At 36.1% G+C, this 14,471-nt stretch overlaps 3 protein-coding genes across 5 annotated transcripts; 2 read left to right on the forward strand and 1 right to left on the reverse strand.

Annotated features, from left to right (window-relative positions):
* The first annotated feature begins 821 nt into the window (after positions 1 to 821).
* Positions 822 to 2,661, forward strand: LOC108227739 (protein EARLY RESPONSIVE TO DEHYDRATION 15). Of its 2 annotated transcripts, none has more exons than XM_017403048.2 (3): positions 822 to 960; positions 1,539 to 1,951; positions 2,142 to 2,661. In XM_017403048.2, the coding sequence occupies exons 2-3, from the start codon at positions 1,594 to 1,596 to the stop codon at positions 2,303 to 2,305; spliced, it is 522 nt and encodes a 173-aa protein (XP_017258537.1). In that variant the 5' UTR covers positions 822 to 960; positions 1,539 to 1,593; the 3' UTR covers positions 2,306 to 2,661. The 2 variants fall into 2 exon arrangements, with proteins under 2 accessions (XP_017258537.1, XP_017258536.1); XM_017403047.2 differs by having other exon boundaries at positions 1,556 to 1,951.
* Positions 2,662 to 2,742: 81 nt separating this feature from the next.
* LOC108227738 (GTP-binding protein BRASSINAZOLE INSENSITIVE PALE GREEN 2, chloroplastic) lies at positions 2,743 to 7,039 on the reverse strand. Its single transcript, XM_017403046.2, has 4 exons — positions 6,765 to 7,039; positions 5,347 to 6,671; positions 4,013 to 4,180; positions 2,743 to 3,332 (listed from the first exon to the last, which is right to left on the reverse strand). Exons 1-4 carry the CDS (start codon positions 6,862 to 6,864, stop codon positions 2,997 to 2,999), a joined length of 1,929 nt encoding a protein of 642 aa, XP_017258535.1. The 5' UTR covers positions 6,865 to 7,039; the 3' UTR covers positions 2,743 to 2,996.
* Positions 7,040 to 8,153: 1,114 nt separating this feature from the next.
* On the forward strand, positions 8,154 to 14,413 carry LOC108225493 (uncharacterized). 2 transcript variants are annotated; one of them, XM_017400370.2, is made up of 14 exons: positions 8,154 to 8,355; positions 8,449 to 8,550; positions 8,641 to 8,703; positions 8,790 to 8,854; positions 8,967 to 9,064; positions 9,236 to 9,287; positions 9,731 to 9,823; positions 10,194 to 10,304; positions 10,653 to 10,965; positions 11,449 to 11,909; positions 12,709 to 12,818; positions 13,585 to 13,643; positions 13,732 to 13,919; positions 14,007 to 14,413. In XM_017400370.2, exons 1-14 carry the CDS (start codon positions 8,307 to 8,309, stop codon positions 14,193 to 14,195), a joined length of 1,953 nt encoding a protein of 650 aa, XP_017255859.1. In that variant the 5' UTR covers positions 8,154 to 8,306; the 3' UTR covers positions 14,196 to 14,413. The 2 variants fall into 2 exon arrangements, with proteins under 2 accessions (XP_017255859.1, XP_017255860.1); XM_017400371.2 differs by having other exon boundaries at positions 11,455 to 11,909.
* The last annotated feature ends 58 nt before the right edge of the window (positions 14,414 to 14,471 follow it).

Here is a 14,471-nt window from a genome sequence, read left to right on the forward strand (position 1 = left end):
GTTGAAACCTGGTCAAAAACCAACGCCAAAGCGCGAAATATGATAGTACGAAGATTGGTAAGTGTTTCAACTTGTTCGTCATTTTTGACATGATTGATATGAAATTAGGCAAGTGTTACAACTTGTTCAACATTTTTACGGAGGACGTCGTGAAATAATCTGAGCATGTTATTCCACATTCAAGTTCATAACGTTTCTCGGAACTATTGATTCACTGATTTTCATTATAAAATAATAAAGTTAAAAAACCTTGGAAAATTTTAGAGGGGGTGTATTGAATTGGGATTTTAAAGCATTTTTTTGCATTCATGAAATCCGAGGGTATTCAATTGGGATTGTTTGAAATCCATTAAAATCTTGAGGTATTCAATTGGGATTTTAAATTATGCTACAAAATCTGGTGGTATTCAATTGAGATTTTAAATTATGCTTCCGATGTTATTCAATTGGGATTGTTTAAAATCCATTAAAATCTGATGGTATTCAAATGCTGATGGATTTTTTTTCATTTCATAAAATGATGGATTTTGTGGCATTCTTCAGTGTATTTTAAGTTTTTTGAAATCCCATCAAAATCAATGGGATTTTGAAGCATTATACCTAAATCTCATCAACTCTGCGACATTTTATCAAGAATCTGCACAAAATCAAAATCCCATACAATCCATTAAAATCCATAGACTAAAAACAATCCATTAAAATCTCAATCAAATACATCCCGTTTAGTTTCAGAACTAAGAAATGATTACTAATTGTAATTAGTGGTTGTGTATCTGATCATCACCGTCCATTTGACAACTGCATGACTGGTTATAACCCGTCAAGGACTGTGCAAAGTGGCATGAACCCATGGATTCTTAACCGGTTCAAAAGGTCTTGTAATAATATACTAGTACTACAGAGAAAGCACTGATCAATAATCAATACTGATCGGCTCTGATAATTCTTCTTCTCCTCGAGGTATAACAAAACTTATTAGGTCCTTCATTTCTATATATTATTCTTACACATATTTATTTCAATTCAATGATCGAATTTATCTGTGTGTTAGCTTTGACTTTTCTACTGATGCAGTGATGCCTATTCAGTCAGTGTGCTATTACTTATCTTTATTTAAATTAAAATGATTAGTTTGATGATCCTCTTAATCTTTTGTTCTTGAGTTCTGACACTTCAGTATGCAGTTAAGTTTTTTTTTGTTGATCTGTTATATTAGTTTAGATTCAGATTATGGATGTACTACGTATATATGTGTTAAGTAACCGACTCATCTGAGGTGGGAGGATTCCAACCCGAAACCCCTCCTTAAATCATCAACCGACTTTTCCTATACCTCGACGTGACAGGAAGAACCTTAACTGGATCATATTACATTAACACTACTATGTTGCTTTGACTGGTTGTAGTGTGTTTGGGTTTGGTCAAAAACCTCTAATAAGTGGAAATAATCTCCAGAATTTTTTCTCGCTATTTATATACTGGTGTATAACTGAGTTAAATGGTACATATTGATATATATTGAGAACCTAATTCCACAGGATTCTACACTGTACAGATTACAAAACTTCTTAAGAAAAAGACTGAAAAGTGAGAATGGAATTGGTCTCGAAAGGAAAGTCCGCCTTAAATCCCAATGCCCCGCTCTTTATTCCAGCTGCTCTTCGTCAAGTGGAGGACTTCTCACCAGAATGGTGGCAATCGGTGACGACCTCTACATGGTTCCATACATACTGGCTCAGCCAGCAAGGCGAGAATGATGATTATCATGGATGTGATGAAGATGACTCGGAAGACATTGTTAACTTGCTGCCTGATACAATTGATCTTGGTACTGTGGAAGAATTTCTTGAAATGGAGACGCACTTTGAGCAATTTATACAATCATCTGAGGCAGAGGCAGAAGCAGAAAGGAAGTCATCTCTGTCTGCTTCGAAAGAAACCCCTGGAAGTGGTATGCTGCTAAATGACCATAATATGTCTTGACCATTGACATTAATTTCATTATGAAACAAAGATAAATGATCGAGTGTGAATCTGTTGGACTTGAAAATTTTAATATGAAGAGTGCATTTTCTTTTAATACAGTGCAATATAGTAGTTAGCTTGGTACTAACTGGTTGCTTTTTATTTGCGCCAACCAGGACAGGAAGTTGATCCAGTGGAACTAATGAAGAGTCTGGGCTTGTCAAATTCTTTCAAGGAAAAAAGTCCCAGGTCCACATTGCAATCTGCAAAGTATTGGGAGAAGCCGGCCAAGTCTGTGAGCCCGAAATCTTGTAACCGTCGCATCCAGCAGCCACGTTGAACTTTGGCTTCGTTTAATGTTGGCATCTTTTAGTTCCCTAATTTGCAGTTTTTAAGGGCGAGTTCGATGCTGTGTTATATCTTGTTCGTGTACCCTGCCTCATATTCTGGCATCATCTATGACAGCTGAAATGTACTAGAATTTACATGAAACGAAATGGCATGATGTTAAGTTTGCCATCCTGTTTCCTCAGTGTCAAGCCACCAGTAGTACCCGGGCTTGCAGCTCGCAAGCTCTCAACAGTGTCAACTTGTAATCTATGTTAGGTTGCTCAATTGTTCTTGCAGTCATTGAAATTTGAAATGTGTATGATGTATCAAACTGATTTCTGAAGTGGGGATGTCACGTTTTCTCCACCATGTTTTCCTACTCTCTGCAGGACATTCGCCTATCTACATGCTTATGGTTGTAGACCGGTTTTACAGATCGCAAAAAAATAAAGCAAACTATATATTTACATTAATAATGGAAGACACAAGTGACATTGATCTTGTTGTATACAAAAGCAAAATCGGTTAACACACTCATTGTACAACAAATACCTAATAAACCACCCGTGTTCTTCGTATTCTAAAGCTTAATCCACCATTGGGAAGAAAAAAAACCATTTTGTATTCGACAATACCACTGATATAGAGAACTAAACACCTAATTAGGACAGCTACAAAATTTCATATGTTGTTTCCTTTAGTTACAACAGAGATGCTTCCTCGTCAAAACTTCTACTTGTTTGAGCTTCAAGCTTATTTTGGTTGCTCAGAGCCTCTGATATAGCCTTTGGAAGCAAGAACCCTGGTCTCTCAAGAAAACGTGCTCGATCAAGAACCAAAGGATCTCTTAGGGTTACCTCAACACCATCAAATGTCCACAATGTCATGGTTGCTTCCCCTTTCAAACCCAAGGAAAACCAACAGAAGCCGGCTGCAGCAATGTCTATGCTGTTCACATCCCAGCTTGTTCCTGAGACTTTAACTTCCTTCGCCTTCCACTCGCCCAATTCAGGAACTCGGTCGGCATTGATGGGTGGCTGAAAGAAGCAAGATTTAATGCTTGAATGTCAGGTAAACACCATAGTTCGTGATACAAATAAAACGGAAGAAATTAATTCTTTTACTTTTCCTTTAATAGGAATGTCAGCATCCAACACAAATCTGATTTATACATTGAGAGTTTCTGCTCTTATTTCTGGCCTCAAGTGCATATTATATGCTTGTCTCCATCTATATTAAGAGGTAGCAAAGATTTCACATTATAGACTGCATAAAGGAATGGGATGACTATTCACAAATAATGACTCGAAGTGCAGCTCAACAGGACACCACCAACTAGATAACAATGAATTAACTGAAAGCCAACTAGTGAAATACTTGGCTCTTTTAATATCCATATATATTCCAAAATAAAATATTTATATGGGGAAACATGGATGTGGTTGCAACAGGCCTTTGGGCTCTGCGAATATCCTCAAATAATGTGGTCTTGATCATCTAAGGTGAAGCTAATTACAGAACCATTCAGTTGCAAGTGCCAGAGCTACATGATTGGAACTAAATTGACACACTTAAGGCAATTTCTTCCATTTTCCCAACAGCCTCATTATTGAACTACAAGTTGTTTTTTCAAACCATATATACAGATAACATATGATAAAAATAAAAATAAAAGTTACAAAGTGGCAAACTGCATCTTCCTTGGATAGAGTTATACCTGCAATCTAACACCAGCATGCTTGCTCCAGGTATCATTGGCATTTTCTGTTTTTCCCATATGTAAAGAAACATTTGGAGACGCCCAAATCGATACATATATTGTTTGAACGGAGGCTTGGCTCAGGTCTAGTCTCATTAATCCACCAACATGGACTGTCTGTCCGACCTTCACAAATCAATATGATTTATTAATATATAAATATACAGTTTTCAGAAGAAGCAGCAGAATCTCAATATTGTAAATTGTAGACATATTATTACAAATAAGAAAAGTATATGATTGACCCATAGTTAAAAATATAAATTCATCAAGATGTCAAGTGATAAGAAGAAGATTCTCAGAAACCACATCAAAAACATATACTATAAAAGATCAGAAAAGCTAATGATAAATCTACGTTACTACATAACTAGGACGTTGCATAGGTGAATTTTTTTTGATGAAGTATACTAGATTGCTGAACTGTCAACAAATTTTGATTCCAGAAAAATAGACACAGCTGATGCTATGTTGAAATTACAGCAGCCTTTATATTCTTTTATTCTCCACAATGCTAACACATTAGAGAAAAACGGTAAAAGGGGAGGTCTAGAACAATTCCAAAGCCATGTGTTGCATCACAGAATAGTCTCACTGATTCTCCACAACAATCACCACACATAAGGGTGGAGGCATCTTCAGATCTCAAAGTCGAACCTCAAAAATGGTCTGAGAATTACTATTTCGTACTGTCTAAGCTACAGCAGTTTATGTGAAATTGAAAACCTCAAATAAGCTCTTTCCTGAACCCTCATATAAGGTCAGTATCATTAATTGCAGATAAACATTTGCATTCACTGTCACTCTTGAAGTCCCAAGGACAGTCGGACAAACCAAAGATGCACTTTCTGGTCTTATTAAAACCTAATATAACTGAGAATGGTACTCCTCAGATGACTGGTAATTAAAGGAATTACAAGCAAAAGTTCGTCGAGCCTTAAACACTCAAGTACCAACTCTAATCGTTCATCATGTGGATTTGCAATATTTGTTGCATCAAAGCTCTACTGCAGTAGCTTACATATGCCTATGCCACAAACAAATTCAAAAAAAAATTAAAAAAATTCAATACAGCAACAAGCATGTTTAATATACCTTGCCTGAGAACTGAGAGAGCAAACTTTGTGGGACATTGAGAGAAAAGGGAAAAACAAAGGCAAGGACATTATGAAATGCCCCACTTAACATTGTACTTAAGCTCTCCAACACACTTCATACAAACAAATATGGCTATGTAGAAAGAAAAGAAAATAGAGACAATGGAGACAGACTAGAATTTATAAAGTACTTGCCTTCATTCTGTAAGTTCGTGGCTTTAGCTCCTTTCGTATCTCAACCATTTTCTGTTCTTCCCTATTCAGTCTCATCGACATCAAATAAGGATGCAGGAGACCTGGGGTGTCGTACATTTTTGCTTTGGCAGATAATACCCCTCGAATTCTTAAAATGCCAAGAGTAGTCCCTGGAACTGCAGCTTCAGTTAGTTTAATAGCTTTGACTCTTTCTTTCTTGGCAAATGCATTTATTAACGTGGATTTGCCCGCATTTTGAGCTCCAATAACCCAGACATTCCCTCGAGGTCCAGCCAATTCTTTTATAAATGTCAATAAGTTTCTCACACCAAGATCTTTACGGGAACTAACCAGATAAACTGCACTCAGCTTTGGTGCACCATTTGCTTTAGCACGATGCCTAACCCATCTATCTAACCTAGTAGGGGAAATTTGGGAAGGCAGGAGATCAACCTTTGTTGCAACCAGCACAAGTTTGGGCAACTTCTTACTGATCTTCTGATTATCTTGGCTTCCTTCCAATGCCTTGAACAAGGACTTGGCGGCTCCTTTAGGAAAGGACCCATCAAAATCAACACAGTCAACAACCATAACAACAACCGTGGAATCAGCAGTTCTGCTAGTAATTTTCATCAACCGGGTAGTTATTAATCTATCAAAGTCGAAATCAGGTATCAAATTTTCAGCAGTCTGATTCTTCACTTGCCCATAATTTCTCAACGAATGACACCTAGCACAGACCGTAACCTCTTCTATCTCCCTCCTAGCCTCCCTCGCATTCCTTTTCCTCTCAGATTTAGACACTCTCTTCCTCTTCCTCTTCTCTATACTCTCCTCCGTGATATTCCCATATCCTACACTAGGAGCCGTAAACCCATCCAACTCCACCTCATCATCCTCATCAATATCAAAATCAGAATCCCATTCTTCCGAATCCCAATCAATCCCATCTTTACTCTTCACCTTATCCACCTCCCCATCACTATCCTCAAAACCAACATCAATCTCATCCCCATTTTCATCACTCAGGAAATCATCCTCCCCCTCCTCTTCCTCCAACACATCACTTACTACATCCACCTTCCTTTCTTGATAATACCCCGGAAGACTGGGGTCACTATCTTGCATAAAAATCCCACAACCAGGACAAACATCACCAAAGTTCTCATCCTCATCTCTACCCTCACTAAGCAGTGGTTTCCAAGAGCCTTTTCTTGATGATTTCTCTAAATTACTCTCATTAATTATCTGGGTTGTTTCTTGACTACACTTTACTGACAAAGAAACGCACAAATCTTTCTTTTTGCATAATTTCTTGTATAAACCTGCAAAGTACGGTGATTCAAACCGTGGGTGTGCACTAAAATAAAAGCAAATGTGTAAGATTTAAAGAATAAAAAGGGGAAAATAGAAGGTACCGTGAAAGATGTTAGGTCTTGATGATGATATAGCTTGAGTAAAGTTGGAGTTGTAGAGCTGAAATTTTGTTGAGGAAGTAGTGGACAGTGGAAGTGACATCTTCTTAGGTTAAAAGACTTAAACCCTCTTCTGGATGTCGTCTGGCTTATCCCCTCATCATTCTCCGACGATGAATTTACAATTCTTTGGGCAATCACGCAATGTAATTTCTAGTTTTACTAGTGTTCTCGTTTTGATGCCAAGATTTTGGCGAGGATATATTTTCCGTCTCAAATGAATTCTTTATTATTTATCGGTACAATTATTAAAAAAATTATGGGCGTACACAGTTTATAGGTTGTAATTTTTCACAACCAGAAAGATGCAGATAGATTATTGGAATGGGGATCATTAAACAAAGAGGCATATGTAGAGGCGAATTGTTCAAATACAAATGCTTAAAATACAAATTATCGTTAAAGATCATCCATTCACCTGTTCCACATATGTCATCACTCATTTAAGGCTCATCCTCACACTCGCTCAATCCACCTCGAACTCGCTAAAATCTCGTCAAATCTACGCATAGATTCTGAACAGACTAGTCTGAAAAGACAAAATTTGGCCCCATCATGTTCTCATTAAACCCACCCCGATCCTACTAGATCTCACTCACACTCCATCTAAGTCTGTCTCGGGTCCATCCCATGTCTCAAAATCTTTACCATTACACTTATTTCTTGCAACCAAATACCAAGTACCAAGTACGGTTTGAAATGGGTAAAACTTGTATATTATTTCATAATATCGCAAACCAACGATCTCGGATTCGTATCAATATAATTAAGGACTAATACAAGAGTGTAGCAACTTGGTGTTTAGACCTTACTGAAGATGATATTCCTTTTGTTTTAAATTATACAGTTCAATCGTGAAAAGGAAAAAATAATTTAAAAATAGTTGTCAATTCTAATTTTAAATACAAGTATATGATCAATTACTTACATTTTTAAGATTATTTGTTATTTATCACATACTTACACTGTTTTAAGTGAAAGCATTTATTTTTTCAAGACAAACATTTAATTTGAAACGTGAGTATATCCTCATCACAAAATTTACACAAATATGGAATGATTTTAGTAGTAAGATTGATATAAATACAGCGGATTCATGTATAAAATATCATGTCACATCATATTTGGATTTTTTACATAATACCTAAAAACATCTTTAATTTGAGAGAGTTTTAAAAAATTACTTCAATATTTGACGTTTTTTAATAAAAAATTTCAAAGAGACAGAATCTGATGCAGAAGCTGATCAGTGATCACTGTGATTATGTGCCAAAAAAAAAGAAAAAAAAAGTGATCACTGTGATTAATTAACGAAACACACTCAATCCGGGCTTGATATACTTTCTCTAAATAACCCGAAAGTCCCAAATCTAAAATTTTGAAAATCTTTGCATCAGCGCCACACTCCTTTTGGCGCCTCAAATAAAACTTAAATATATAATCGGAACGATTCACACCCTCAAGCAAAAAGATATACAATACACAATGGCACCGAAAAACACCCTTTCTCTTCCACCGCCAACAATCCCAATCGGTAAAACCCTAATTTCTATCATCACTAACAACTTGTATGTGTATGTGCATATTTATCTTCTTTATCTTTATGTTTTCCTTTTTAAATATGCAGGAAATTGTCAAGTGAGTGTTGAAGCTAGAAACTACAGCTATGAATCCAATCAAAACACACTTCAAATCTCTTTGTCCAAATACAATAAAATTAATATTATCGGTACTTGATGATCGCTCTTCTGGTTTGATTTCTCAATCTATATGTGTGTTTGTATGTGTATTTGATTGTGAACTGTGTTGTTTGATCTAGTGTCCGAGGATGCGAATAAGCAAGGGTTTGATGATGCTAATCCTCGTGGTCACGAGGGAAAAGGTATAATTAATATCTCATTATGAGGATTTGGACTTGCTTATGTGCACGGTGATTTATAATTATATTGTTGTTTGTAATTTGATTAGGTGATTACTGTTTTGTGGTTATTAATGCGAAAGATGATGATCCTGAATCGAAGTCTATGCTTCAGGTTAACTCATCACCTTTTATGTGTATATCTATAATATTGTTTGATTATTTTAGATATTTGCTCTGTACTACCTCTGTTTCGGAATGTAGCTTAAATATTGATGGTGTTGCAGGAGGCATTGAACATGTATAAGAAAGAATTGCCTGCTATGAATTATGCGGCAAATACTGGGAAGAAATCTACATTTCTTCAAAGATGCGTGTCAAATGGGTACTGAATTCTTAAGAAGTTTAATACTCTCTTTTCATTTTGCGCAAGTGAACTCTGTAAACCAAGCCACACTACTAATATGCAATTTTCTCTTATGTTTTGTGTTCATATATACTATTACTGTGTGTTGTCTATACGTTAATTTGTGGTGGTGTGTCTTTTTATCTGCAGGAAATTCTGCACTTTACTTGTGAGATTATCTTCTGAGGAAGGAATTGGAGAGGTATGCTTGTTTCAAACATTATATGTATATGCTCTACATTGCTCAAGCAAGCAGTCTTAAGTTTTAAATAAGGTTAAAAGTGATAAAATAAAGACTGCAGCTCTTTCTTTGGAACTATAGCTTAATAGAATTTTTTCAAAAACCATAGTTCTTATCTTGTTTCTCTAAGGTTTTAATATCTTTATCTTTATCCTTTTTATTTTTATGCATTATTAATATGGAAAATGTTATATAAGAGCTGTTTTCTTAAATTAATTAATAATTCAGATCATTTTGTATTAGACATGCTACATGTCTGCCATGACAGGAAACATATCTGAAACTACTCCGTCAATAAAATTGTTACTCCGGAAAACAGTATCTTGTTAACAGTTACTTACTTGAACACATGTAGTCTCCTTATGAACTATGATCCCTTAATGTTGGGTGTGCACCCTTTGCAGGTTCTTTCCGCAGTAACTTACCAAATAATTCCCGCTGATTCACTGTATGCTGAAATTCCTCTTGCTGCTGTTCGCTCAATCAACCAACACAAGGTTCTTTTTGCAACTAGTTTCTATCTTCTACAGTTGTTTTCTATTCCTGATGTTATACTACTTTTATATTGAAAGATTTCACTTAAATTTTGTTGGTGCTGGCAGCTTAAGATCTGGTGGCTTTACACTAGCCTACTGCTTTTAATAGATTTTGTTGCTGCTTGTAGTTATAATCACAGAATGCAATATTTTAAGGCATAGCTAATAGTCCATGTCCCTTATTTCATCCATTAGCAGTCCCGACAAAATCTTAATTTTCTTTTGTCTTACATATTGGCTACTTCATTTCAATATACATAAAGTCCATATTATAATAAACAAGGGTTCTTTAATTACCATGGTCATATGTTGGAAACTTTATTGTGTATAGGGGATTGGCCATCTCATGTACATGGAACTGAAAAGAAGACTGCAGAGTGTTGGTGTCCGCACTATATACTGTTGGGGAGATGAAGAGTCTGAAGGATTTTGGCATAAACAGGTAAGTATACTGTATCCAGCATGTATATATTGGCTATATAATATATATTAGCTCTGTACAATCCCTTTTCATCTAGTCTCATTGAACTGATACAAGGCAGAAAGTAGGCTGATGTAGTGGAGTATCAGTTATCTAGTTGATTTTTTTAGCTTAGATGTTGAGTTCTGGTCTATAGTTTGCAAATCACCATTGTTCTTGTTCCTTGTTATGACAGTTCATTAGTAATTTGATAAAATTTGACACGTAGCTAGGTCTAATATGGGTGGTATTCCTATGATCTAGTTATGTAAACCATTGCTGATTTCTGTAGATTTGGTTTATACCTGTGAAATTGATCTATATTTGCAGGGATTTGTACCGGTTGGAGAGGTGAACACCAAAGGTAGAGCTCGGAAACTACCTGTTAGGGCTGATGTTCGTAGAGCATTATGCTTACCTGGCGGCTCAACCCTTATGGTTTCTCATCTTGTTAAAGATTTAGCTAACTCTACAGAACCTTTGAATCATTCATCTCCGCCAAAGCTATTAACTTGGTCTTCACCGCTTGCTATTTGTGAAGTTCAAGAGCCAGGAGGCATAACAAAGGTCCTGGATCCTCCTAATAACTCAATTCCAGTGACTCCCGGCTCTTCATCCCATGAAGCAAAAACATTGATATCGGGTATATTAAATTTGTTCCTCTATCTTACACACACGCGCGCGCGCGCACGCACATTTAGACATCTCCATATTGGACGTAGTATTAACCCCAACTGTCAAAATCGAACAGATGATATTTTTTAGGATGAACGGAGTATATTTCTGTGTATCAAATAGCTAAATATTTTAGAGCATTTATGTATGTATTTAGGAATCTATCTGCCTGGTTCTGAATACCTCTTCTTCTTACAAAACATACTTTTTCTCTTTTATACATTGAAGACTGAGAAATGTGTCCTAGAATTTGTCAGAGCTGTGTAATTGTTTATAATGTTTCTCATCACGAGATTGAATGGTTGTGAAGGAATTCACTATACTAAGTTTAATACATATCCTACATTTTCATCCTCCTTGATGCACGTAGAATGTTGTCAGCAAAGCATCAGGTTTCGCAGGTAACTTCATGTGGCCTTTAAAATTTAAGTGCTTATGTGCTTATGTTCAGATGCAGGTTGCCGGGATATGGTTCCCCTGGAGGATCTTAACTGCACAAAAATAGCTACTACTCTAGAATTGGACCAAACTGAAGCTGATGCTGACGGGAAGAATTGTTCTTGTTCTGCTCCCAGTTCTGGTGCAAAGAAGAGAAGGGTATGGGATGCTTCCCATACCTCACTAAACTCAAAGAAAGTAAAGGGAGCTCATCTAAGTTCTTGTGAGTTAGATTCTAGAGATTGTCTTGTGGATGGAAGCTCTTTGGCCTCTTACACAAACAAAATTTTGCCTAATGTTGCTACCAAGGGTCCTTTAAGTCACACTTTTGCAGATGGGAATGACGATGATAATGAAATCAGTAATTTTGCATTACAAAATCTCAGCAAAGAGGAGAATTTAACAAGGCCAAATTGCTACAAAATTATGCTCATGAATATTGCTGATAAAGCTAAGCAATTCCGTCTGACCAAGGTTTGCTAAATATATATATTAACCACTTTTCATCTCTGCAAATAATAATAAATGCATTTCTCAAGAGAGTCAGGATGCTTGAATGGCCGAAATTTCCATTTCTTATTATAACACGTTTAAAAGATTACCGTCTCAGCAATGGTACTAGACTTCAAGAACGAAACATATTTGGAAGCTAAAAGCTTTATAGCATTTTGGGTAGTAGACTAGTAGTAGTTTAGCAATTTTACTCTATACTTGGAATGGGGCAAGTAACTTATATTAAGGCCAATCATATTTGTGCAACCTGATTCCGACTCAATTGTGAAGCTATTAGGTATGTTTGCAACATAGAAAGCTTTTGGGTCATATATTATGACGGAACTCCATTTAGCTTTCTGATTTCTAGCATTGGGCTCTTGGCTCACACCATCTCTTACATGCTTCATGTCTTTTCTGTTTAATTAGTGATGGTGAAATCCCAAAAGAACTTGACATTTTGTTGCAGTCCCAATGTCATAATATGTACATCAACCGAGGTCATGCAATCTGTGATCCTTCTATAATGGATTGATGAACCTATGTCTGGTATGATATACTTTAAAGTTCTAGTATGTGTCTAGAGGATATTCAATAGAATTATCACGTTGGCAATTTAAAGATTATTAAAATCTAGCACCATGTCTCTTTGTTCATCTTATTTGTTTTTTGTTGAATGGTATTATGCACTCATCCATACGCTGTTAGTTTTTAATCAGAATTTCTTATGTAATTTTTGATAATTAATATATTCTTTTGTATGTTGGTGCGGAGAGTGCAGATTATTAAAGAACTTGGTGGGGATGTTATTACAGATGGAAGTCTCGCAACCCATGTGATCACTGGAAAAGTGAGGAGAACTTTAAATTTCTGCACAGCGCTTTGCTGTGGGTAAGTTTATCTTAAACTGATACATTGTTGGCAATCCAGCTTAATATTTTAAGGCCATAAAATATGCATATTCAGTGTGCCTCAGAAGCTGAACTATTATGTATGTGTTTTGTAGAATCTGGTAACTGATTTTTCATTTAAATATGTTCTTTGTACTTGGAGCATGCCAAGAGGTTGGCAACGTTGACGTGACACGTCAATCTTAGTTGCCCACCTATTGGCCTTGGGAAGTTGCTAAAACTTTCCAACTTCCCGAACTAGCTAAAACACATCTAATTGTCCAAAACCGTATATAATTATACCCCTCTTGCATTGTCCCATCATATTCTATTATATGCGTAGGGTACCAGATTGGCAACTTTTGAGGTTGTTAAATACTGGAGTCAATTTTAAACAAAAGTTGCCAAGAATGATATGAATGGGGGGCAAAATAAGAAATCAATTTATGATGATATGTCAATGGTTGGAAAGTCCATTGGCAGTTGGAGATGCTCTCATTGGAGCTGTGTCCCCTTCTGGATTTCTGATTTGGTTAAATATCTTCATCCTTATAAATGCACCTACTCTATCCAGGTTTGTAGTGCTGCCGATAGTGTAACATAAGTACTCTATTGTTCAAGGTGAATTTATTACATGTCAAAAGTCTGTAGTGGTTAAGCCAAGCATGTCAAAAGTTTTCTGGAATATAATAGCTGTTATACTTCTGTGTATTGTGTGATTGTTATTTATGCATGTACTATAATACAAATTTGATACATTTATACAGAGCTTGGGTGATATCAGCATGCTGGTTGAAAGAAAGTTATCGGCAGGGCAGATTTGTTGGTTAGTCCCTTGGCTTTTTTAATTATGAAAGTGAAGTTGCAATTGCATCTTGTGTTTTTTAACTGAAAAATATTTACTGCATGAACAGATGAAAGGCCTTTTCTTCTGACAGACAATGAGTACGAAGTGAAGTATAGAATTGAGCTACAAACTGCAGTTTTTAGAGGAAAGGCAAATCCTCAAGCTTTGCTTCGTGGGTATGATATATGTGTCTCAGCCAATGTCCAACCTCCAGCAAGTACCATATCAAAAATTGCTACATGTGCTGGTGGAAAGGTAAGCCAGTGCTGTTTCTAATGTAAAAATCATATAATTAAACAGAAGAATGTGCACATATAATTCATTAATGTCTCAATTAAACAGGTCATCCATGGCATTGATGAAATGAATGAAGCGTCAAAAACAATATATGTCGCAAGTGAAGTGGAGATGAAGGAAGCACTTGTTGCTGTGAACAGGGGAATATGGACTTTCAGCTCAGAGTGGTTTATGAATTGTGTGATGAAGCAAGAACTAGACTTTGACGCTCCCCAGTTTGCAGAATCTCTTTAATCTCTTGCTGACTTCTAAAACTCATTTAGCAGACAGCAAGTAGAGTTGCAAATATGGATGTAGATATATTTATAAATGCCTTGAAGGTTTGAAATCAAATTTTTGGTATACATTGAACTGCTAAACACAGCCTGGTTTTTGGGTTTTGTCCTCTATAATTTGTCAAACTCATCAGCCGTTTTGGCCGGTGGTATTATTAGAAGTTCTTCTTAGTTTTATTTATCGGACTTTTTCCCCCTCTGTGAAGTAGTTTTATTTATAGACTTAATTTTGTTT

This window comes from Daucus carota, chromosome 6, assembly GCF_001625215.2.
Source record: "Daucus carota subsp. sativus chromosome 6, DH1 v3.0, whole genome shotgun sequence".
Classification (NCBI taxonomy): Eukaryota; Viridiplantae; Streptophyta; class Magnoliopsida; order Apiales; family Apiaceae; genus Daucus; species Daucus carota.

Excerpts from the sequence above, each read along its gene's own strand:
- LOC108225493 (XM_017400370.2), top strand. The coding sequence starts at position 8,307 with ATGGCACCGAAAAACACCCTTTCTCTTCCACCGCCAACAATCCCAATC. Across the intron at positions 8,704-8,789 it reads TCGTGGTCACGAGGGAAAAG|GTGATTACTGTTTTGTGGTT; the intron begins GTATAATTAATA and ends TAATTTGATTAG. Across the intron at positions 10,966-11,448 it reads AGCAAAAACATTGATATCGG|ATGCAGGTTGCCGGGATATG; the intron begins GTATATTAAATT and ends GCTTATGTTCAG.
- LOC108227738 (XM_017403046.2), bottom strand. The coding sequence starts at position 6,864 with ATGTCACTTCCACTGTCCACTACTTCCTCAACAAAATTTCAGCTCTAC. Across the intron at positions 6,672-6,764 it reads AAGACCTAACATCTTTCACG|GTTTATACAAGAAATTATGC; the intron begins GTACCTTCTATT and ends CGTACTTTGCAG. Across the intron at positions 3,333-4,012 it reads ATGCTGGTGTTAGATTGCAG|CCACCCATCAATGCCGACCG; the intron begins GTATAACTCTAT and ends TGCTTCTTTCAG.
- LOC108227739 (XM_017403048.2), top strand. The coding sequence starts at position 1,594 with ATGGAATTGGTCTCGAAAGGAAAGTCCGCCTTAAATCCCAATGCCCCG. Across the intron at positions 1,952-2,141 it reads GAAAGAAACCCCTGGAAGTG|GACAGGAAGTTGATCCAGTG; the intron begins GTATGCTGCTAA and ends TGCGCCAACCAG.